At 34.5% G+C, this 22944-nt stretch overlaps 3 protein-coding genes across 3 annotated transcripts; 1 reads left to right on the plus strand and 2 right to left on the minus strand.

Annotated features, from left to right (window-relative positions):
• Window positions 1-714: 714 nt before the first annotated feature.
• LOC142616152 (psbP domain-containing protein 3, chloroplastic) lies at window positions 715-3799 on the plus strand. Its single transcript, XM_075789030.1, has 9 exons — window positions 715-978; window positions 1094-1209; window positions 1324-1389; window positions 1817-1897; window positions 1986-2068; window positions 2168-2243; window positions 3139-3257; window positions 3362-3406; window positions 3530-3799. Exons 1-9 carry the CDS (start codon window positions 782-784, stop codon window positions 3554-3556), a joined length of 810 nt encoding a protein of 269 aa, XP_075645145.1. The 5' UTR covers window positions 715-781; the 3' UTR covers window positions 3557-3799.
• An 802-nt stretch (window positions 3800-4601) lies between these two features.
• Window positions 4602-9036, minus strand: LOC142616144 (SWI/SNF complex subunit SWI3B). The gene is made up of 6 exons (XM_075789024.1): window positions 8695-9036; window positions 8089-8576; window positions 7368-7778; window positions 6657-6795; window positions 5223-5353; window positions 4602-5144 (listed from the first exon to the last, which is right to left on the minus strand). Exons 1-6 carry the CDS (start codon window positions 8924-8926, stop codon window positions 4959-4961), a joined length of 1587 nt encoding a protein of 528 aa, XP_075645139.1. The 5' UTR covers window positions 8927-9036; the 3' UTR covers window positions 4602-4958.
• Window positions 9037-12797: 3761 nt separating this feature from the next.
• On the minus strand, window positions 12798-18856 carry LOC142613738 (uncharacterized). The gene is made up of 8 exons (XM_075786223.1): window positions 17720-18856; window positions 17255-17378; window positions 16350-16479; window positions 15111-15147; window positions 14749-14989; window positions 13767-13877; window positions 13578-13676; window positions 12798-13288 (listed from the first exon to the last, which is right to left on the minus strand). Exons 1-6 carry the CDS (start codon window positions 17948-17950, stop codon window positions 13780-13782), a joined length of 861 nt encoding a protein of 286 aa, XP_075642338.1. The 5' UTR covers window positions 17951-18856; the 3' UTR covers window positions 12798-13288; window positions 13578-13676; window positions 13767-13779.
• Between the last annotated feature and the right edge of the window lie 4088 nt (window positions 18857-22944).

Here is a 22944-nt window from a genome sequence, read left to right on the forward strand (position 1 = left end):
ATGCAAAATACAAAAATGCTTAATTTTACATAATTATGTTTCAAAATCATCCACTTTAGTCAAGTTAAAAATGTGTAAATTTATAAAATTATTACAATAATTATAAATATTTACACAATTACTGTAATTTTATATTTTTTTTTCTCTCATCTTGCTCTCATAAGATTTTCTCTCATCGGGAAGATAATAATAATGAAAGAATAAAAATAAGTTTTTTTTTTATATAAAATAGAATATAAAATAGATAATTTGATGAAATGTTTTCAAAAAATAATTAAATTTTTTTACACAAATTAATACAAATATTAATATTTTACTTGTGTTAATATCTTATTTTATTTTATCTGTTGATACTTGGGAGGAGTATGTCAGTATATTTTTGCATTAATTATTACTAATACTTTACTTGTGTTAATATTTTACTTTATTTTTATTGTGTTAGAATTTAGTTTTCGGAAAACTAATTGCAATTAATAAATAAAGATTTTGAAACCCAAAATTATTTGTGATTGTTTTTTTTTTTTTTGAGAAATTATTTGTGATTGTTTTAAATATTAACTATCCAATTCAACTTAATTAAAAAAATTATTTTAAAAAATTAATTAATAAATAATAATTTAGCCAAAGAGAGAAATATACGCCCATATAAAAATGAAAACAAAATAGACAATATTTGATAAAAATAAATACAAAATACCCAGAAAAAGAATATTCGATTAAATTACAAAAAAAAAAAAAATGAAGTACTAACAAGCGGATACTGTTCACCAATCTAAAAGGCATGGCGTCTGTTTCTTCACTACATCGTTTGCTCCAGCGACCTTCCAATTCCATCTGCCACTACACAGCTTTATCCAATAACAAAGCTCCACAAACTACAAATTCTAACTCTAGTTTCTATGTTCTTGGTTCAGTTTTTCCAGCCACCAAACATAAAGTACTATGTTGCAAGAACAGCGAGCAGCTTCAAGAACAAAGGTAAAACTCTAAAAGAAACTTTGTAATTTCTATTTCATCGTACTTTTATTATTATTATTATTTGGGTTCACTTTCTTCTTTGTTTATGTTTTTTTTTTTTTTTTTTTGGGGTCAGTTTTGAGGTTGAAGAACTATGCGGAGCTAAAAGAAGAGAAGTCGTACTTCAGTTGACAATTGCTGCATTTTCTTTTCCAGCAATCATTTCAAGTGCAAAAGCATTTGCTGAAAACGGTGCGGTTCTCATCTCTCACTGTCACTTCCTAGTAGATTCCACTTTTCTTTTTTCTCAAATTTTGTACTTGAAATTAAGTTGTTACTCAAATTATATCTTATATCAATTTTCAGATGTACCTGAGAATTTTCGTGTTTATACCGACGATGTGAACAAATTCAAGATTCTGATTCCACAAGGTGAATAGTATTAAAGTAAAAACGTAAAGAATTAAGAATACAGACATTAGCCTTGATAGTATTGATAGTACTAGAAGTCTAAAAAGCACTGTACTTTGTGTTTCCTTTGTCATACGATATGATACATATTTCTCATGTATGATGATGATACACCAGTGACCAGTCACCGCTGTAAATGATGATCATGGTTTGATCCTAAGTTCCTAACATTGTAGTTTTTGAGTCAAGAGCCTGACTCAATGACATTGCAATTCGAATATGATCTTTCCCCATTTGTCAAAAAAAAGAAGTAATTTCTGGGATATAATATACACTCACACAAACTCACGCTCAAAAAAAAAAAAAAAAAGACGAAAGAAATCTGTTGTCAGAGCAATTATAGTTCATAACCTGAACATAGTGATTGGGTGACTTGTTGTTCATGCAGATTGGCAAGTAGGTGCTGGGGAACCTAATGGATTTAAATCGATAACGGCTTTCTACCCAGAAGATTCTTCTAATTCAAATGGTACACACAAAATTTTCTTGATGAATCTGTCTCCAGTAATTTACTAAACTTTCTTATAGTATTGAAATTGCTCACTGGGTTGCCTCAGTCAGCGTTGTAATAACGGGGGTTGGACCTGATTTTACAAGGATGGAATCGTTAGGGAAGGTCGATGCTTTTGCTGAGACACTGGTGAGATCTCAATTCTCAAATAATCCAATTTAGTGTCTTTTAAGTAGAGAGCTTGTTTAGGTATCAAGCCAATTTTTACATTCCAAATGTGTTAAACAGGTTAATGGATTGGATAGAAGCTGGCAAAGGCCTCCAGGTGTGGCTGCGAAGCTCATAGACTGTAGATCCAGCAAAGGTAATTGCAGCCACTCTAGTCTGACAATGCAATGAAATGTGAACTTTGAGAAAATTTGTTTGGAATGGTCTAAAATCTAATTGGTGCACTTCCTTCGAATAAAACTGTCCGTGTATGTCAAATTTAGTATAAAACCCTATACCTTATGCAAATTTACTTTTCTATTGACTGTCGAAAATCAAGAGATTATATATCATGTTTCTGAAACATGCATTTTCTCCCTCACATGAATTTTCTCAAAAATAAAAAATTGTGAGGTCCACCCTCATGTGAGGGAGAGGATGCATGTTTTGGAAACATAATGAATTTTCTCGAAAATAAGAGATTAGGTAGCGCCTTAAAAAGAGGGAGAAAGAGAGAGAGAGGTGGAACTCATGGAAGTCTTGACCAAGTTCGGAGAGAGAGAGAGAGAGGTGGAACTCATGGAAGTCTTGACCAAGTTCTCATCTAGGAGGTGGATTTCCATCCTGCATTTTCTATGTATCACTTCACTTTCGGCTAATGGTCTTAAAAGGAAAAAACTTTTAGATGCATACATATTCCACACATCATTCTTTATGTTAAATCTCTCTCTGTGTCTCTGTCTCAATGAGTAAATTTTAGTTCCAAGAATAGAGGAAAGGAATATAGTCAAACTAGTGACTTCCATGTCATGTCCTGAGGCTCATTCTTTATATTAATCTAATAAACTTGATTCCCAATTTCATTTATTGAGTATGCACTACAAAATTCTGGTGAAAGTCGCAGACATATGTTTTCAGTCTCTCTCTCTCAATAAGTAAATTTTAGTTCCAAGAATAGAGGTAAGGAATATGCAAAATAGTGACTTTGTCATGAGGCTCATTCGTTATATTAATCTAATAAACTTGATTCTCAATATCATTCAATGGAACAGGATTCTACTACATTGAGTATTCACTACAAAATCCTGGAGAAAGTCGCAGACATTTGTTTACAGCAATTGGGATGGCATCCAACGGCTGGTATAACAGACTATACACCGTGACAGGCCAGGTAGATCTTACCACATTGTAGTTCTTGTACTTCCATAGCAGTTTGTCCAAGGTTCAGAGCGCACATTCAATACTAAGTACATATAATTTTATATTTTGCTGCAGTTCATTGATGAGGAATCAGATAAATACAGTTCCAAAATTGAGAAGGTGAAGTGATGTAACCTTGTAGCTCCTTATTTCCTGTTTTCACTCAGTAAAGGTTTAAGGTTTGGGCTTGCTCCACGAAACTGGCGGATAATTCACTTATTGAAATGCACATCTTATTTGCAGGCGATAGGATCCTTCAGGTTCATTTGAAAAGATTTTGGCAAGTGGAATGTAAAAGTTTTGGTTTTCAAGTTTCAAGTTCTGTCTCACTAGCTTTGTATATTAAACATTTTACACGGAATTTTAATTTTTTTTAGGTTGGTCATTCTGAATGATATTAAGTTACTAAATTCACTGCATTCAACATTCAATCCAGCAGTTAACCAGCACACAGGTTGCTAAATTTATGCAAGTTCTGAACAGATTTATATAGATGAGATGAGATTGCTTCTTTTTTTTTTCTTTTTTCTTTTAAAGTATTATATATGAGATTGCATTGCATCTCAATCATTTTCTTCCCACAATGATTTTGGTAAGGATTGGATAACTGAAGCAGACGAACACCAATTGCAGTTGAGAAATCCACAACAGAGTATTAACTTCCTTATAAGGTTCTTTGGGCTTTTCCCTAAAAGCAATGTAAAGACTAAAGCCAACTGCAGCAGATTACTGAAGGTGAAAAATTGCAGGTTACAAAGACAATCCACCAACTGTTCAAGGTTATATTTCATATAAACTTCTAGGGTCGATGACACACTTGTTCCTAGAAATTGTCTACACTTATCCAACACTATACACAGAACCGGAATGAGGCAAGCCAAGGGACTACCCACTTATAAGATACTATAAAGTTAGTGTTTAAACTTTAAACACTATATTTAAATAAAAAAAAAAAACTTGATAGTTTAAAAAATAATTATATGTGCTCATCTAGTAGCTACAGCCTACAAAAATTAATAGTTTTGCCATTATAAATGATTTTTTATATGACAAAAATAGATTTTAGGTATATAAAATTTACTCTATATAGTTGCTTTTTCAGAAAAGGTCGAATTCAAGTTTTACACTTCGTTTTCATGAATGCTTACATATGTCAGAATTGACGACTTCTCCAACCTAAAATATAAGGATTAGAATTCTCATGTTCATGAGAATTAAAAGATTCTCAGGAAGTTTTTCAGATAAATACAAAACCTTCATGAATTATTGGAAATTAATAGTTTTAATCTAGAGTTCCAGCATAACAAACACACCCTAACAGAAGTTGTATCTCAGATTCTCAATATAATAACTCAATAAAAACAAAAGTAATATACATGTAGGAAGATATTGGCAGATGCATGCCAATGTTGCCATATGGTAAGTGTGATTTTTAAAATTGAGCACAAACCTACAAGGGGGACAGGAAAAGAAAAACCTACATGGGGGACAGCTGAGCAGGGAAGAAGCTTTGCAACTACAACCAATCTAATTTGATTTGAGAGTAAGTTTTGCAGATCCCGAGAGAAAGTCAATTAACAGGCATGGGGGAAAATATGGCATTTTTGGTAAGTAAATAGATAACTAGCAAAAAAAGAGGATAAGTATATAGATATTCATGAATCTTGGAATATCAATCTATTCTTACACTCTTCTGCTCCATGCGTTCGTCAGTTTTTGGGGCAGAACGTCTATGAAACAAGAGGGTAAGCTGATCAACAAAAAGCATGTTCTTCATTTGCTCCAGTTGTTTCCATTCTTTTTCCATCTGCATATCTAGGTTCTCAAAATGAACAAGCTTATCTTGGATCTCCTTCATCTGCATTGACTCCTAATGTTTAGCAAATAATCTATAATGTGACAGGAGCATGAAGCAATGACTGAGAATCATACAAACCTGAACTTCTGCAATCCTAGAAATTGCTCTCTCCACATCCAGCTCTTCTTTCTGAAGCTGTGAATTTGCTTCCACAAAAGCTCCTTCTGATGCATTCCCAGTGGTGTCGCCATTAGGTGTAACATCAGCTTCTGCATCAGAAATATAGAGCCATTATTCTGCTGAAAGTTGAGTGGTCTCCACAATAACACATTCCCCAACTAGCATTCTCTGTAGCTTTTTACTAATTCATAGGTATTTGGCCAAAAATTTACTCAGTTGTAAATTTTTAAAATTTCCAGACCTGACAGGTTGAAGGCTGCCATGCGTTAGTAATATTTGCAAGGGCAAAACTTAGATACAGTACCTTAAATACAGTACTTTAGGTTCCCCTTTTAAAATTCAGCCCTTATTAAAATAACTTAGCTAACAGTGTTAACACCCTCTCTTTCTCTAATTCTGTTAACTATATCCCTCCATCATCTCACTCTCATCTCAAACTTGAAGATCTCTCCACCATCGGAACTCCATGGCTGCTGTCAAGGGCGGCCACAGCAGGCCACCATTAGCCACTCTCTTGGTCTCTTTTGGGTTTGCTCTTCTCGCTGAAGTCTAGCCTAGGCCCCCAAGGCTAAAAGCCTGAAACCCATGAGCTCTGCAACCATCGGAAGCACACCAGTGATGGAGAGACCGCCGATCGTCGTCCTCCTCCTCTTCTCTTTCTTTGTTTGTTCTTTAGTTTTCCTTTAATTTATCTTTTCTCCTCTCGTTTGATTTTATGTGGGTTTGGGGATTGGGTTTGTTTTGGTTGTTAGGACATGATAGTTTTGGTTGGATTCCAAACATGGGGTTTTTGGGTATGGTCATTCGTAGATCTATGATTACATGAAATTGTTCATTGTCCGTTCAAGTTCTCTGCTTCTCCAACTATGTCCCTAGCCACATACAAGAAGCAACAAACCTTTAGTTGACAACGCAATGCACATAATTAAGTCAGCCTTTTCGTTCTTCTAAAATCTTGATTTCTTTAAAATTTAGAAGTCTGAGAGATTGAAAAGCTAAAGAGATTGGGTTTTGCTCATGGGTTCTCTAACATATTGGGAAACTGAAAACAAAAGTGCAAAGAAAGAGACAGATAACGGATTGTGTTAACACCGTTAATTGAGTTATTTAGTCTGGCAGGTGGCTGAATTTTAGAAGGGGTACCTAAGGTACTGTATCTAAGTTTTGCCCTATTTGCAATATGGTCCCAATTGACAAAATACTTATGTCATAAATCAATTGGGTAACACCTCCTAGAAAGCACTAATTGAATAGTTGCCTACTTAGTACTTATTAAGTTTTACAAATTCAAATCAGTAACATCCTAGGCCCAATTCCAGCCCATATGCAGCAAAATATGTCAGTCCAAATCCTAAATGCCTGAGAGCAGCTCCAAATAAGAATTTTGTATACCTTGCAATTTTGTAATTTTGGCAAGCGAACCTTGAGGCTCTTTATTAGCTCCAAGGCCCACCTGAGAGAGACTCGTAACTGCCGCTCGGGCAGCAGCTTCTGCAACATCTACACCTGCCAATGCTGACAGAAATGCAGCCTGAGAAATGTTCCGAGTACAAACGTCAATGTTGACCTTTGGAATAACCGCATTGGTTCAAAATAAATAAATAAATCAAGAATGATACTGCCAACCACATATACTTGGATGAAGCACACTTAAGATTCAGTAATAGTTAGAAAGTCCATAATCTAAATCCATTCTAGTTGAGCACTTGATTATCTATATAGATTTCCATAGGTAACACTATTAGATTAGAAGTGAACCCTGGCACCCTTGAACTAAAAGACACGGTGCAGTAAAATCATAAAGGGAGGGCCAAGGCTATAACTATTGTTAGAGCACTTTATGTTCAGCCCATTGAGATTTTCACAAGGAAGTCCTGCATCAGTCTAACCCAACCTAATAAAATTCTCCAGAAAGAAAGACCCTGTTTAAATAGCAAGGCCTACAAAATGATTCCCAGACAAAAAGTAACCCTTGTTATGGATTCGAGCATACACTAATCCGTCCTAATCATAAGGTCCTGCTTATTGGAGTTGTAATCAAGTTCTTTAAACAAATTAAAGCCATACCCATTACCAAGATTTGAAATAACCCCATAAATATACCTGAGCCATAATTGGGTTGCTTGCATCAGCAAGAGGTGTGAGACACAGTCTTTTACTGGGGAATGATGCACCCGAACTTTCTAATCTGCATTCAGCATCAACATGATCCTTCATTTGATTACATTTGACATCAACCTCCCCAGAGTCTGCATGTTTAAGATATTCCTCCCCAAAGGGAAGCTTAAGGAAATGAGCGACACATTCCTTCTCGCTTCTACCACCAACATGTTGTGCCACCCTCCTCCAGTCATCACCATAATGCAAAATAGCTTCCATAAGATGCAAATTTTCTTTCTCCGTCCAATCTGTCTTCATATCTTCACTGATCTCAACCCGCCTGAAATCCGAAGAGTTGACACCAACCCGGTAGTTCCCACGGACATAGCATCTTGCACAAAGAGTCAAGTCATACTGCTCAACAAAAGACAAATTTCCAAGGATCAGACCTTTTGGCACCAATCAATTAAACAACAAATCCATAAACAGATGAAATTGATTACACAAAGGCATCCTAAAGATCAGTTGCAAGCACTATGCAGTCAATTAAGACTTGGGTAGTTGTTAGTTATTCGGAAAACTTAAAATAAACACAAAAAAATACATACAAATATAAAATGTACCTAAATCAATTAAAATCATATTGTATCCTAATTTTTCAAATATCCTACAAGGAACTTAACAAATGTATGAAAAAAAGGCAGAAACATAATAGAAAACTGACCTTATCACAAGCAAAGCAAGCAATGCTGCAAACAAGCTTGCAACCACTACACACAACCTTAGAATTTTCCTTACTAGGACCCGCGGACGAATCAGCTGCAGCCGCGGCCGCAGCAGCAGCAGCAGCGGCAGCGGCTTTAGCTTCGGCGCCCTGAGAAGAAGAAGAAGAAGACTTGGCGTCCTTGTCTTCCCATTTGAGTGGCTTGTTTTGTGCGGAGGGAGAGTAATTGATCAAGCCCCAAGCCTCGAGAAAATCGAAGACCCTACGAATGGACCCCACGTCGCCCACAAGAGTCTTTCTAGCGTCCGTGAAGGTTATTTTTCTCGAAGGGGCTTGTGGTTGTTGACGCTGATGTTCTCTGAATTGCTTGACGATGGAGTTTCTGTAGTGCATGTAGACCTTAGGGTTCTTTGAAGGAGACCGAGAATTGAAGAATTCTGGGAGGAAACGAACCTCGCATTCGTGAATGTTGTCCCATGAAAACCACCCTAATCAAGATTCAAAATCCAAAATAATTAATTACGCAAATTATAACAACAAAATATATATATATTTAAAAAAAAAAAAAAAAAAAAATTGTTAGTTGGTTTGTTAGTTGGGACATACGGGAATAACTGGGGATGTGGATGATGTCAGCATCGGAGGAGGGAGGTGGATCAGGGGGTCTGGGAGTGGCAATGACGACGGCGACGGCGGTGGCGGGAGTGTCGGGTTTAATTGGGGTTTGGGTTTGGGGTTGTTTGGGATTGGAAGGGGTTTCCGAATCGGGTTCGATTTCGGTGGTGGAGGGTCCGGGGGATTGTAATATAACCGGTGTAGTTGAGACAGTAGTCGCCATTTAGAATTAGCCTCTCTGACTGTGAGGGCCGAGAGGGAGAGGATACAAATTTGAGATCGCGAGCGAGTCAGTTCGGGTGGGCGGAAAAAATAGTAACGGGTTTGTGTATCGCCCACTTCAGAAATGGACCTTGGATTTGGTATGTAATATGTGTATATAGTTACCCGATGGGCTTAGATTTGGGTTTTGGAACTTATCATTGTTATGAATTGGCCCATTCCTATAAGAAAAGGCCCAGAGCCCAGGACCCAACCGAATGCTCTCTCTCTCTCTCTCTCTCTCTCTCTTCACGTTTTTTGACCTTAAAGATCATTTTTTTGAGTCGTCCGTGTTAAAGAAATTTTCTTCTAAACTGTTTTGAAAGAAAGCATTGTCCAAATAGAAGACACTTCTCTAGTAAATATGAATGAGTCCAAATTTCATGTGCCACTTTTTGTATACGACTCTATGTTCCTTCAATCACTACTTACTATGTGCATGATTATTTTTATTTTTATTTTTTAAAAACGATTACTTTCCATTTTAAACTTTAGTTATTTTATAAGAAAAGTAAAATGAAAACATGACAAATAGTGATTGGTGGAACATAGAGTGGTACACAAAAAGTGATACAGGAGATTTGGACTTAATAGTAATAGTATACCAAAATTATAAACTAGATTTCCATAAATTAAAAAAAAAAATAAATTATAAACTAGAACCTTAACCATAATCTTGATCATTAGCCAAAAAAAGAAAACTACCAACCCAAAAACAAACATTGGTTCTTATCCCAAAAAAAAAAAAAAAAAAATACAAACATTGATTGTTAGAGTAGAACTACCCATATATGTTGGTTCTTACCCATATATGGTTATTTTTCTTTTATAGGAGAAGAGTGGCGAAAGAAGACAGATACAAGTTAATAAGGAAAATAAGAATGAGCACATTGTTAGTTATTTGTAACTTCATATATCACTGTGCACCCTTACTGTGCATCCTTAGTGTGTGATCACTCCACAAGTATAAATGTTTGTAAGGTATAGTTCAAGTCTTCAAAAATGAGCTTTACACACATATACACTTAAATTATGTTAGAATAGAATTTTTATCTTGTAAAAAAAAAAAAACTTTATATAAAATAGGTTTATTCTTTTTCATGAGTTGATACTTGATACTTTGCTTTTTATAAAAGAGTTTTTACATATTTTTCTTGTTCCTTTATTTTGTTGATAAGATTGAGATATTATTCATCAAGGCTAAATAAAGGGCTTAAGATGTCATCTATATGACAGAAGGCTGATGTCATCTATATGACATAAGGCTTATGTCACCTGCTCAAGATTTTTTTTTTTCTTGTGGTTAATGGCTTCTAGCAAATTTCCAACTTTTTTTATTATTTGACTTGTAGTGGGTGTGTAGAAATTCGAGTAACCATATACCTCTTACGATTTGTTAGCATAAATCTTTTGAAATTTCAATCATTAATTTCTTTTGCTTAATTGAACAAATTAATTAGGGTTTGTGCTCAATAAGTTATTCCCTCAACATGTGGTAATTCAAAGGACATAACTCTTTTTTTGCTTGTTGCTATTAGAAACCGAATCTAATATGGTTGGAAGATTTTTATTATTTTTTATTTTTATTTTTATCTAACTCACCATCTTGCTGAAAGTGAAATTTTTACCCTATTTCAGGTTCTTGCTAAATAAAAGAGCAATGTTTTAAACATAGCAAAAAAACTGATATCATTGGACTGTTGTTAAAACTTGAAAAATACTTGGTAAGCTATTCCCATTATAAATCTTCATTTTTTATGATTAAAAAGAGATGTTAACTTTGGTATTCGTTCATGCGTATTATATCATGACTTTGAAGCAAGATTTTTCTAGTCTTTTATTTTCAGGCCTTTGTTGAAATGCTTCAAAAATATCATGAGTGAGCAAGCCTTCTGCTTTCTCAAAAATTTAAAAGAAAAAAAAAAATTCTTCATTTTTTCTATTTGAAAATATTGAAGTAAGAAATTTTGAACTTTTTTAGCTTCGTTATTTGCTCAACTATTTTTTTTTTCTACCAAATTACTCGAGTTATTTGAACTTTCCCTTTTTATATTTAATCCCCGAAATTTCATGATTATAGAAATGATTTATTTCCAAATAGGCTTATTTTGTCGTTTCCAGAGAAATACCCACCAACTCCATTGCGCTTTAAAAAAGCGTCTAGCGTTATTATCGGCTGTGAATGACATGATTTCATGTTGCATAGATTTCTACTTAGAATCCTTCACCATGTTTAGGTGCTCGTTTGGAGCTTTTGGAGCCTTTTTGGCTATAGTAACCAAATATTTTTTATGAGATTCATGGATTCTTGCATATAGATGGATCTCTATTAGTTTCTTGTTTTAGCAATTATTAGACCATTTTAATATTATTCCTTTCTTTTATTTGTCATTAAATCTTTAACAACTCCAATACCTATTTTGATAACGGTCAATTAGACTGAAATTCTATTTATCATTAAGTCTTTAACAACTTCAATATCTATTCTGATAACAGTCGACCAGACTGAAATTGGATCTACCTGGTGGATACATTAGTAAACAACTTTAAGAAATTTTTTGATGAGAAAATAAAGAAATAACTAACTAACTTTATATATATTAATCGGACCCTAATTTTATAATTTTATGTATTTTAAAAAAATTGAGGATGAGAGAGGAATTGAGTGGGAGCGCGCATGAGCGCGACACTATCTCAATTTCACGAGAACAACTGAATTCAGTGGTAAATTGAAATGGAAGCCAGCCTGTTTGGGACAAATTAACTTATTTCCCTCAGTACAGTACAAGAAGTCGAAACAAAGTTTGTCAACGCTGCAAGTGTCGAGTGTCGTGGGTTTCCACGACGGGAACTAACAAAATATGCTCCCAACAAATAACAACCATGACAATGATAATAATGCATGCCACCAAAACAACAATATTGGACCGACCTAGCCAACTACGACCGACCACAACCATAATTTTTTTTTTTTTTTAAAAAAAAAAAAATTCCCCAAGGGACCACCTCGAGCAAAATGAATTATTAAAGTATAGAAAGATATCACCGCCAACGAGGTGTAGAATATATGACGTCATAACAACCCACGCACAATGTCATCATACTCTCATACACAAACAAACCTTCTATGAAAAAACAAAACAAGTTCCAGCACAAAAATACAGCTTTAATTAAAGAGGATTTGTATTTAAATAAGTTTATGTACAATCGAACGTGGATACACATTTTGGAAGAATGCAAAACAAAATTATAACCTTAAAAACTGAAAAAGATACAGAATCACGGGGGTAAAATGAAATGATCTACGACGCCTCTTACAGTCTTACGAGGCTTAGAGGACAGTGATATGCATACTAATGACCTTATCGAACAACAAACGTAATGATGCCACCACTCGAGCGAGTAGCAAGCAAACATTCTCTACAAGGGACAGTCCACGAAGAAAACAAACATCAACAAAAAACATTCATGATGATTTTAACACATTTTTAACTACGACATGCACGTGCTGGGACCTATTATTTCTCTTTCCTTGCCACCTGGCTCACACATCACATGCCAATGCCAATGCCATTGTTAATTAACACATGGATAGGACAAGATCAGCAATAGACAACCTCCCCTATGTATAAAGGGCCCAACGACCTCAAATCAAGGCACTGAATATGGCATTTAAATTGCCAAGTAGTTAACGAGGCTCGAGAGCAAACAGTGACTCAATTGGAAGTTCATCAAAAAAATAAGATTAATTTCTTGACCATTAATCTTAGCATAAATTGACGATTCCTAACCTTCCCATAAGGCAGGCAATCAAAAATCATAATGAGAACTAGTAAACACACAAAAATTCTTCTCAAATAAGATATATACCTGAAGCTTCTCCCATGTTTTGAAGCCAGGCCCTCAACAAAATCATCCAAGATGCAAGAGTTAATGTTTTTCCAATAAAAATCCTAGCACTAATATGCACAGAACAGAACACAAATCATTTATAAATACAATGGACCCAACACCACACAGAGCACCAGAGACTATCTATACACCCAAAATGCAGGGACTAGACTATAAAAGAATCATATGTTGATTCTAAATGATGATTTTTTACAGAGTTTTATTACTACATGGCTGCCAGAAACCGATTCCAGCACCCATCAATCCATGAATGCCTGCTACTCTTCCTGAGCAGGGGCATTATATGAGGGTTTAAATAAACTATAGGGTAAAGGTCCTAATGGAAGTGCAGCCCGCATCTTCCACATCCCTTCTCCGCCATCTGGAGCGACTCAGACATTTGACTTCTCTGGTGAGCATGACTATGTATGACCTGCATAACATGAAAATAACATAAGAATGCCTGTGGCATAAATACTTATATCAGAAACTAGTTAATTTAGGGATTCAAAGTGTTGGGCAAAAAACTGTAATTGGGTTTCAGAGAACCTAATTAAAATCAAGATCTATACCAGAAAAATAAATATGAAAATATAATTAAAAAAATTCAATAAAAAATTTCCCCCACCATACAGTCTACTTCTCCATCATCTCATATTAATCGGACTAAATATTAAATTCGTATTCAATGAGGCTACAAATAATAAATTTAAAACTTGTACCTCTAGAATGCAAAATATTTAATTTGCAAGGCTAGATCCGAAGCCCGCCACTCAAGTAGCAGTTCCGCTGCTCTTAGTCCTGCTGCAATCTAAGGATACCTGAAAACAAGAGACTCCAACAATAACATCATACAGGTGGTAGATATAAGCAAGATCACGGAAGTATCTATCCTGCAATGTGGCACTCACCTTGATCAACCCCTCACCCAGTTGTTTGGTCCGAACCGCTACCTTGCATATACTGAGGAGAAGGAGCAGGAACTATAAACTGTGGTTGTGCTGCAACAGGTGCTGCTATACCTGAAAAACAAATGAATTTCCCTGCTCAGGTCTATATAATGTTATAATCTTTTTTGAGAATTTTACGGAGCAAATATCATTTTGAGTTTTCCCCTCCCTTTCACATCAGAAGTGGAAGACTTGCTTTATGACCTTTTGGTAAACTTTTTCTTTAATAAATGTCACCTCCATATCTTTTTCCTACTTTAATCATTTATCTTTCTCCAACCTTTACTTCATCCAGTCATCAGATGTATAATTTTATGAGATTCCATCACCATTTCACAACTCCGAATTAAAACACTATCCCAAATCTTTTTCTAAAGCTGATTCCCAAGATTCCAATCGAACAATGGCCTCAATTCATGGTATTTTACAACTTTTTGCATTCTCATTTTTCTATCTTATGGGCTGTACAGACACATGGTACAGGATAAGATTTTTTTGGGGGGATTTAGTTTTGGCCTCAGGGAGAGGAGAGAGAGAGAGAGGGGGGGGGGGGAGTGGATTTGAACTAGTGAATTCCATTTCATGAGGTGTGGTCTCTAGCTGATTGTGCTACCTTTGGGTTCACAAGAATTTGGTAAATCATTTGAATGTTAAGCAGTTGTTTCAGCATATTTTCTGTTAAAACAGTCTGATAACTATGGTAAATTGCTGAAATAAACATTAAAGGCTTGACTCAAATTTGTAATGTTCTTCAATAAGGCTTGCATTATTGCATACCATAAACAAACTGCTAAACACAAAGGAAAATTGCAAATTTTTGTTTTCCAGAATGTTGATAGCAGAGAAAAGGAATAAAATCTTTCATGTTGTAATCCTTGCTGCGACGTGCAAGTGGCCATTCATGTTATAAAGAAACAGAGCTAGTTTGCAGGACATGAAGTACCTGTAGGATATGGTGATTGAATTGTAGGCATAGGCGAAGTTGTTATTGCATTAACACTGGGCCCACCAAACTGTACTATTTGATGACCCGGCATAGCATAACTGGGCACTGCTGTATAACCATGACCACCAGGAATTGTTTGACCCATTTGTCCATAAGGATAGACAGCAGTGTTAACTGTCCCAGGTACTCCATAAATCTGAAGATATTGCTGACCTGCATAAGGGTTGTAAACACCACCCTGCAGGAGGAAATACAACACAAAAAATCATTGCAAGAAAATCACAGTATTCTCACACTCTTTTATAACCATACTTAAATGTGGGTTTCAATTACTGCTACAATTTTGGAGCAATGCTGACCTGTGGATACACATATTCAGGTCCATATGTTGCATACCTGCACAGAAAAACCACCATTGGAATTTTTTACAAGATTATATAATGTCACAAATTGAGGCTAAAGCGATTGTTCTTAAGGTCTGGACAGTGGCTACCACATCACTCTCCTTTAAGCAAATGTTGGAATTTTGGTATCTTTTCAAATTTAGATGCTAGATTTGCTATTAGGTGTTTCTCTTGTACACATCCTGTGTACTAGGGTTGCACCCTTTACTGCACTTTTTTAGATGAATTTTATTGCTTATTAAAAAAAATTCTTGACTCAAATTGAGAATGTTGCTTAGACCAAAGTCATTTGCAAGATGAACAAGAACAACATGCAGCACCATTCATAACAATGAAATGACCAAGGTTTCGCAAGCAACCACAGGTTGAAGTGATCCTTTCCTATCAATGAGCCATCTCATGTAAACCTAAGGAATAGATCAAGAAAATGGTGAGACTAACAACCCTAATCTGTGTTTCTTATTAAACTACCCCTATCATCATTCTTGCCTGTTCAATAAACATTGAGCTGGGGTACACATCCACCGCGACTACCACTTTTTGCATTCCTGCAATTACCAATCACAATATGTAACATCACTGGACGAAACCAACCCTGACATCTGAAGGAATGACTAAGTATTCTTATTACAATTCTAAAAGTGAGGTTGCATGTTGTGATTGGTATATGCAACACAAAAAGAAATGCAAAAGATAAAATAGTTGCAAAGGGGTGTACTGAATTGAACAAAGTGGTCACCAATTATTCTAAGGCCACTGAACCAAGAATACATAGGCCTAGGTGGAACACATTCAGCTCCAATACACATTAGCCCCAAGGCTATCACTTAATTGTGAGAATAGTGATAGAACTTTTGCAAGATAAAACCCAAACAATAATTTCAGGATTGAATCAACTATATTATTCTTTCTATTGAAAGTGAACATCTAAGCAAAGTTATAACATCAAGAAAAATAAAAGGGGCATGTCACTATTAGCCAAACAACGTTCAATGAACATAGTTTTAAAACATAATTTCAGTTTACCTTCTATTCCCCCCCCCCCCCCCCAACCCTCCCCAACCCAAAAAAAAAAACAGCATATACACACACACATACCTTTTCCCCTCCCCCCCCAACTTAATATTGGTTTAGACATGAAACTTGAACCTAGCTAAACTGAGCTGACTAGCTGCTTTGAAATGCACAACTTACCCATAAGGAGGATACATTAATCCTTGTTGGTAGCTATAAGAAACTGGTTGCTGGTAGCCAAAACTTCCAACGTAAGCCCCCCGGGCGGCTTGCATATTTCCAATGTATGGGCCTGGTGGTCTCAAACGTCCTATGATAAACAAAAGCAGAAAGCAAAATACAAAAAATAAATCTTACTTAAAGAAACTGACACATATAGATGGTTTAAGGGCTGAAAGTTAAACTGAGTGAAATTAAAAACCACACTAGCTCAATTATCTCCAATTTTAGGCATTAGCTTAAATGTTTAATAACCCTTTTTTTTATTTTTTTGGAAAACACACACACACACACAACTCAACATTGATTCCACATTCATTGCACTACCAACTGCTACTTCATATACATACAAAAAGCTTCCAGAACCAGAATGGCTTGAGGTTAACATAAAGAGAGTCCACTATTAACAAGGCAACACAAAGTGCATGTCAAATATTCATTCCCCCAACAACATGGCTCAACCATATCTGCTTTTAAGAAAACTGCAAATCCAATTACATGCAGCTATGCACAAATGACAATGTCAGTAAAATGTCCTATTCTACAGGTCAGCATCTCAACCAATACACAGAAACCAAACTTCTTTTTTTAATTTGTAATTACCCATGCACCCTCCACATGTTTTTATAGGGGAGAAAGTGCCATTGAGCTAGTGCTCATATTGGCACAAGGACAGAGAGGTATTTGGTACAAAATTTAATCTAGATGGTGAAGCTCCAGAGTATACCGCATAACATACATGGTCATGAATCTTCTAAAAAATGTATAGAAAAAAAAAATCCACCACAAGATATTGAACAATATGACCTAACAATGAAACCAGCAACAGGGGAATTATTAGCCAAATGCCAGCCAGAAATATATACCATAATGCATAGGAGGCCGAGGTCGCCCTAGTGAAGCCAAATTACAATTTGCTCGCCTGCCATCAATAATTGGGGTAGGATCAGCACAGGCTCTCCTAGCAGACTCCGGGTCGCGAAAAGTTACCTAAACCCTCCATGTAAATACGGGGGGGAAAACCAAGTCATTCAATAGTGAAACAAGTACTCCTCATCAATACAAACTAGCACAGATTCAAATACATTGACTAGCAGAACCAATTTACTCAATCAAGCAGATATTGATAACTAACAGCTAAAATTTTCAAATTTCCAAGGTGGCACACATTACAGACCGTTCTGATCAATCCTAGGATCATTGAAAGAACAACTAATATCGTTTACATCGAGGTGTACTAAACCAATACTCATTTCAAATGAAAGATATTTATTATAAAAATAAAAATAAAAACAAAAAAAACCCAGAAACTGAAAACAATAAATACTCACAAAACCATAGCCTTTTGATCGACCAGAATTCTTATCAGTGATAACGACAGCCTCAAGAATCTCACCGAACTGCTCGAAATAGCGTCGCATGGTCTCGCTCTGTGTCTCCCAAGCAAGTCCCCCAACAAACACCTTCGTATAAGTTGTATCACCAAAAGGGGAATTCAAGAACTGATACCCAGAACCCGAACTCGATCCCGAACCCGGACCCGGAATCGACTGGTACGCCATGAATGACAATTTTAATTTTTTTAATTTTTTTTGCCACTTAAAAAAAAAAATTTACCCAATTGAAATTCAGATAAGAAAAAAGATTCGATCAAATTGAGTGATACTAAAGTCGACCCAGTAAACACTAAGCACATATTAAAGGAAAAACCCTAGAAAAACCCTAGATTTTGACGACGAGATATACTGAGAATCCATATAGAATTTAAAGGGAATCCATGAAAGATAGAGAGTGAAGCTAATCTTCAAAGAGAAGGAAGAGATCGGAGGAATATATGTATATATATCAGCCTAAAAAGAATCAATAATTACATAAAAATAGAAAGGAAAGAGAAAAAAAAAAAAAAAAAAAAGAAGAAGAGAGAGAGAGAGAGAGTAGAAAGAAAGAAAGGAAAGGAAACCCTAGAAGAGAGGAGGTGAGGTCGGTGATGGGCCAAGAGGTCGGTGATGGTGGTGGGATAATGGAATTTAACATATAGAGAGAGAAAGAGAAAGCATGGGCTTTTAGGGTTGGGCTGTGTATGAGTGTTTGTGCGTGAAAGAAAAAAAAAAAGAGAAAAGGTTGGTCTCTCTCACTGCTCAGGTCAGTTCAAAGAGAGAGATATATGTCTGTGAAAGAATCTTTGGAGGGTACTACTACTAATCGAAATAGAAACTTGATAATACTAAGTCTAATTATACCTAGTAATGGTATTTGAGGATTTAGTACTACAGGGATAGTAATTGTTGTAGGAGAATTGATTTTCTTCTTCTTTTTGTTTTTTCATTGTTGGGTTAAAGAAAAGAGAGAAAATGGAAGAGGAGAAGGGTGGGGGGTTAGGATTTAGGAAGAGGAGGAGGAGAGAGAGAGAGAAAGAAAGTCATGATTTGCACTGAAAGAGGAGAGAGAAAGAGAAAGAGAGAGAGAGTGAAAAAGAAGGAAAAAGTTGGACCCTTTTGTCTTCGAGAGTTCTCAAAACAAAAGAGAAGGAGGGTGTGGATTGTGGGTCCCATGTTATTGTTTTCCGCCAACCCAGAAAACCTTGTTATTCTCTCTCTCTCTCTCTCTCTCTCTCAAATTAGAAAAGAGAAAAGAAACCTTCTTTCTTCGTTATTACTAGTTACTACCACTCTTTTCTCCATAATTTCACTTGTCAGCTTAGCTTTACTTTACACGTACTGTGTGGATAATTCTAGTGTCACCAACTTTTCCATAATTTTGTTACAATTTTGTTATATGACAGTTCATAAGTCGTGAAATCATAGATTCATACGAACTCATTATTTTATTTTTATCACTTATAACATTTCATGTAATAAAATTGTAGTAAAGTTTGTAGCACTAGTCTTGCTCGTTTGATAAAATGGGATAAGGTTGTCCAGCGTGTACAAATTTAACAAAGAGCCAAACACGGACCTAACGCGGATGTTTTTATTTTTGCTTGCCCTGTTCTGTTGCACACTTGCACTAATTAGCAACTTCGTTTCTTCTTATGATGACAAAACAGATTTTATAATATATAAAAATACACACACGGCTCATCAAAAAAAAAATACACACACGCACAAAGTAACAAACTTTATGATGTCACAATTCGGCTCATGATTCTATTTCAATTCCACCCTATAAAATAACTGTGCTACGATCTAAATTGATTTAGGGATATAGGGTTAATTGATTTAGGGATATAGGGTTATAGGACACTTATAATCTGTATTGCGACGATCATGATTGAAGTTATTTGGGTTTAACATGAAACTTACATAATTCTAACAATAAATTTAGTAACACAAAGCTTTAAACAATTTTTTATTTTTATTTTTTATAACGGTTGAAATTGTTATAATTAATGAATAATAAAATTAGTATTAATAATATATCAATGTGAGAGTAATATTACTTTAATCATAACTTACTAGCTCAAAAGTTATGAAAAAAAAGTTAACAACTTAGCAACTATTTTGCAACCTTCTAAGAGAAGATAAGAGAAGAAAAAGAAAAATGAATCTTTCTTTGCAACCTTTTTTTGCACACATAATTCGGATTCTATGTTTTTTTTGCAAGATATCGTGGAGGATCTCATTTTGTAATATTGAAGTGTTGGCTACAATTTTAGTTCATGAAATTTTGGTAGATATAAAGAAGAAAATAAAAGATGATTTAGGCAAATTATAGGAGGTTTTTATTTTAAGAAAAAAAAATGATAGGAGTTAAGTCCTAACTCCTAACTACTTTGAAGAGAATAGATACTTGATATTAATGAGACAAATTTTAAGTGAGAGAAAGAGTGAAAATTTTTGTTTTTATAACACATTTAAGAAAATAATAAAACGCATGTACCTGGTCACCTGGGAATAACAGTAAGATCTAAGCAGAAACAAAACGTAATACTTATGAAGTATATTTTCTATAAATTGATACGTCCATGATGAAAAGACTCCTCCCTATAAATTGTTGCACATCTTTGTTATGTCATTGGATTTTGTTTTAGTATACCATGAATTTATGAAATCTCCATCAAATGACAGTCAAATTGATAATCGTTTAGCTTAATTGATGGTTCCTTGAAATGGGAGATAATTCTTTAAGACACTTCCATTTTTAACACAGCTTGTACATTCAAATATATTTATAAAAGGTCTCTAAAATATATATATATATATATATATATATATATATCTATAAATGAGTAATGTTACAGATACAAATTATTTTACAATATTTTTATAAACTACTGATGCGGCTTTAATATTTTCCAAATAGTTATTATAAATAAAAGTGCGATGTTAGTGATAGGTCAATATTAGAACTAGTAAAGATTTGTCATATCAACAATTTGTAAAAATATTGTAAAATAGTGTGTACTTGTAATATTACTTTTTATAAAAAAACAAAATCATTAATGTGGACAACACTATAAATTTAGGTACCTTAAGAGCTTAAATAAACTAATTTTTATTAATTTTAAAAAGTACATATAGTGAGATGATACCAACTTTTTTATTTTTTGACCTTTTGTTAAGGGGAGGAACCAATCAAATAGATTTAATTTTTCCCCCTAATTTCATGAATGATTTTATTTATCCATTTATTGACAATATTGTGAAATTATTTATTTCTATTTTATGTATTAATATACAGAAGTGATTGGATAAAGCCGAAGGAGCTGTCCATGTTACTATAGTCAAGAAAGGGACCCTCGCTTTGGATGATGCAGGTTGTGACATGAATCATTGTTTTCCTTCGTTAACCGGGTTGGTACACTCATAAAGTATTTTATTGGCAAAGATCACAAGGGCTCAGCCCCATTGGAGGCACTATGCAACTAACCATATGAAAAACTTAATTGGCTCAAAATATATACACTGGATAGGTAGGGTTTGAATTACAGACATGATCCATGCAAAAAATGTTATTATCGTTAAACTATCATTAAAACCCTAATTGTTTTAATATAAAAAAGAAAACCAAAAGTGATACAATGGAAGGATTGTAAATGAATAGAATTATTTATGAAGAACTTGGGAAAAAAATTGTTCAAGTTTGTTTAGATAGTAAATAAGCTAAACTTAAATCTAGGCTTAGGTTAAACAACCAAAATTTATACGTAATAATGTATATGGTTATATGTATACATAAATAGATGCGCGCGCGCACACACACACATATATATATACATGATTGTATTTTTTAATTTATTATAAATGATGGAAAACAGGGATTCAAACCTTGATTTTTTGTATAAAGGAGATGATACAATATCATCAATCTACAGTACTCTTTGATAAGATTAAATTGTGAATTAGTGCATAATTAACATATCAAATTGTTATTCATTATTTATTGATAGTATAAATAGTCATTATCAAATAGTTTATTATTTGGTTTTCACTAGCTATATATATATATATTTTTTTTTTGAGAAGATCAATAGCTACATTTTATTTATTAATAATTATCATAGATTTGTGATGGGGTAAAAAAATTTAGATATAACGTTTATTATAGATGGGAAATGATAAGCTAATCAAGTAACTTATGAACAAATTTTAACTTGTTTTACAAGAAATTGAATCAAGTTTAAACATGTTATTGAGTTCAGTGATGAGCTTGAGCTCAATTTGTATTCAAAATAAAATTAAATAAACTAATTTCAAACTTTTAATACTCAATTCAGTTTTTTTTATTTATTTATTTATTTATAAACTACTCAGTTCAGTTTTACTTGTTTACGATCCTAAAACTTTTCATTTTATATCCACCACTTTTTTGATAGATATGACATATGTTCCAAACCAATTTTTTATTATTTTATAATCTTTTTCTCTTTTGAGGAAAATTATTATTTTATAATCAAGTTAAAACATTAATTGGTTTTTTTGGAAGTGGAATTCAAACATAGTCTCTTACTAGAACAATCTTGTATCCACCACTTTGGTACAGCCTTATCATGGAAATGGACTAAGTAGCTAACTTAGGATTCTCTTAGTAAAAGAACAGGACTACTTTACCATTAAAAGATTAATTTTGTGATTAATTTAAACATGTATATAATGGCTTATCATTGAAAATCCTATTGCATTTTATAATAAATGATATCCGATGCACAAAGCTTACGTGAGGTCGAGTGTATTTGTTTGTCCACTGTTATTGTAATTTTCTTGGTTGTGATCAGATACTGTTCCTAAACTGGGAAAAACAAAAGGGTCACATTCCATGGGTCAGTGGCTCTGCAAAAGAGACATGTTGAAGCTAGTGGCTGGGATTTGGGTTCGATAGGGGCCCAATTACACCTGTCTTGGGCCACACCAGTTGTCCTGCAGCATTTTAATTATAGGGACCACAGCACCAGCGTATCTTGGGTCAATAACATTTTTTTGTGGTCCGGGTCCTTAGACTTTTAGACTTCATAGAGAGATATGTGCATTGCTAAGGGCACAAGAATCTGGTTTGGTGTTAAAAACTATTCATTCGAAAAACAACAACTAGTTAGATGACCGGTTAGAAGAAAGGAAAG

Source organism: Castanea sativa, chromosome 1 (genome assembly GCF_040712315.1).
Source record: "Castanea sativa cultivar Marrone di Chiusa Pesio chromosome 1, ASM4071231v1".
In the NCBI taxonomy this organism is placed as follows: Eukaryota; Viridiplantae; Streptophyta; class Magnoliopsida; order Fagales; family Fagaceae; genus Castanea; species Castanea sativa.

Coding starts and splice junctions, on each gene's coding strand:
- LOC142613738 (XM_075786223.1), bottom strand. CDS start 17,950: ATGGCGTACCAGTCGATTCCGGGTCCGGGTTCGGGATCGAGTTCGGGT. Junction 17,379..17,719: donor GATCAAAAGGCTATGGTTTT/GTGAGTATTTAT, acceptor TGGAGGGTTTAG/GTAACTTTTCGCGACCCGGA. Junction 14,990..15,110: donor CTGAATATGTGTATCCACAG/GTCAGCATTGCT, acceptor TTCCTCCTGCAG/GGTGGTGTTTACAACCCTTA.
- LOC142616152 (XM_075789030.1), top strand. CDS start 782: ATGGCGTCTGTTTCTTCACTACATCGTTTGCTCCAGCGACCTTCCAAT. Junction 2,244..3,138: donor AGACTGTAGATCCAGCAAAG/GTAATTGCAGCC, acceptor TCAATGGAACAG/GATTCTACTACATTGAGTAT. Junction 3,407..3,529: donor ACAGTTCCAAAATTGAGAAG/GTGAAGTGATGT, acceptor TCTTATTTGCAG/GCGATAGGATCCTTCAGGTT.
- LOC142616144 (XM_075789024.1), bottom strand. CDS start 8,926: ATGGCGACTACTGTCTCAACTACACCGGTTATATTACAATCCCCCGGA. Junction 6,796..7,367: donor GCAACCCAATTATGGCTCAG/GTATATTTATGG, acceptor AACATTTCTCAG/GCTGCATTTCTGTCAGCATT. Junction 5,145..5,222: donor CTAGGATTGCAGAAGTTCAG/GTTTGTATGATT, acceptor GAGTCAATGCAG/ATGAAGGAGATCCAAGATAA.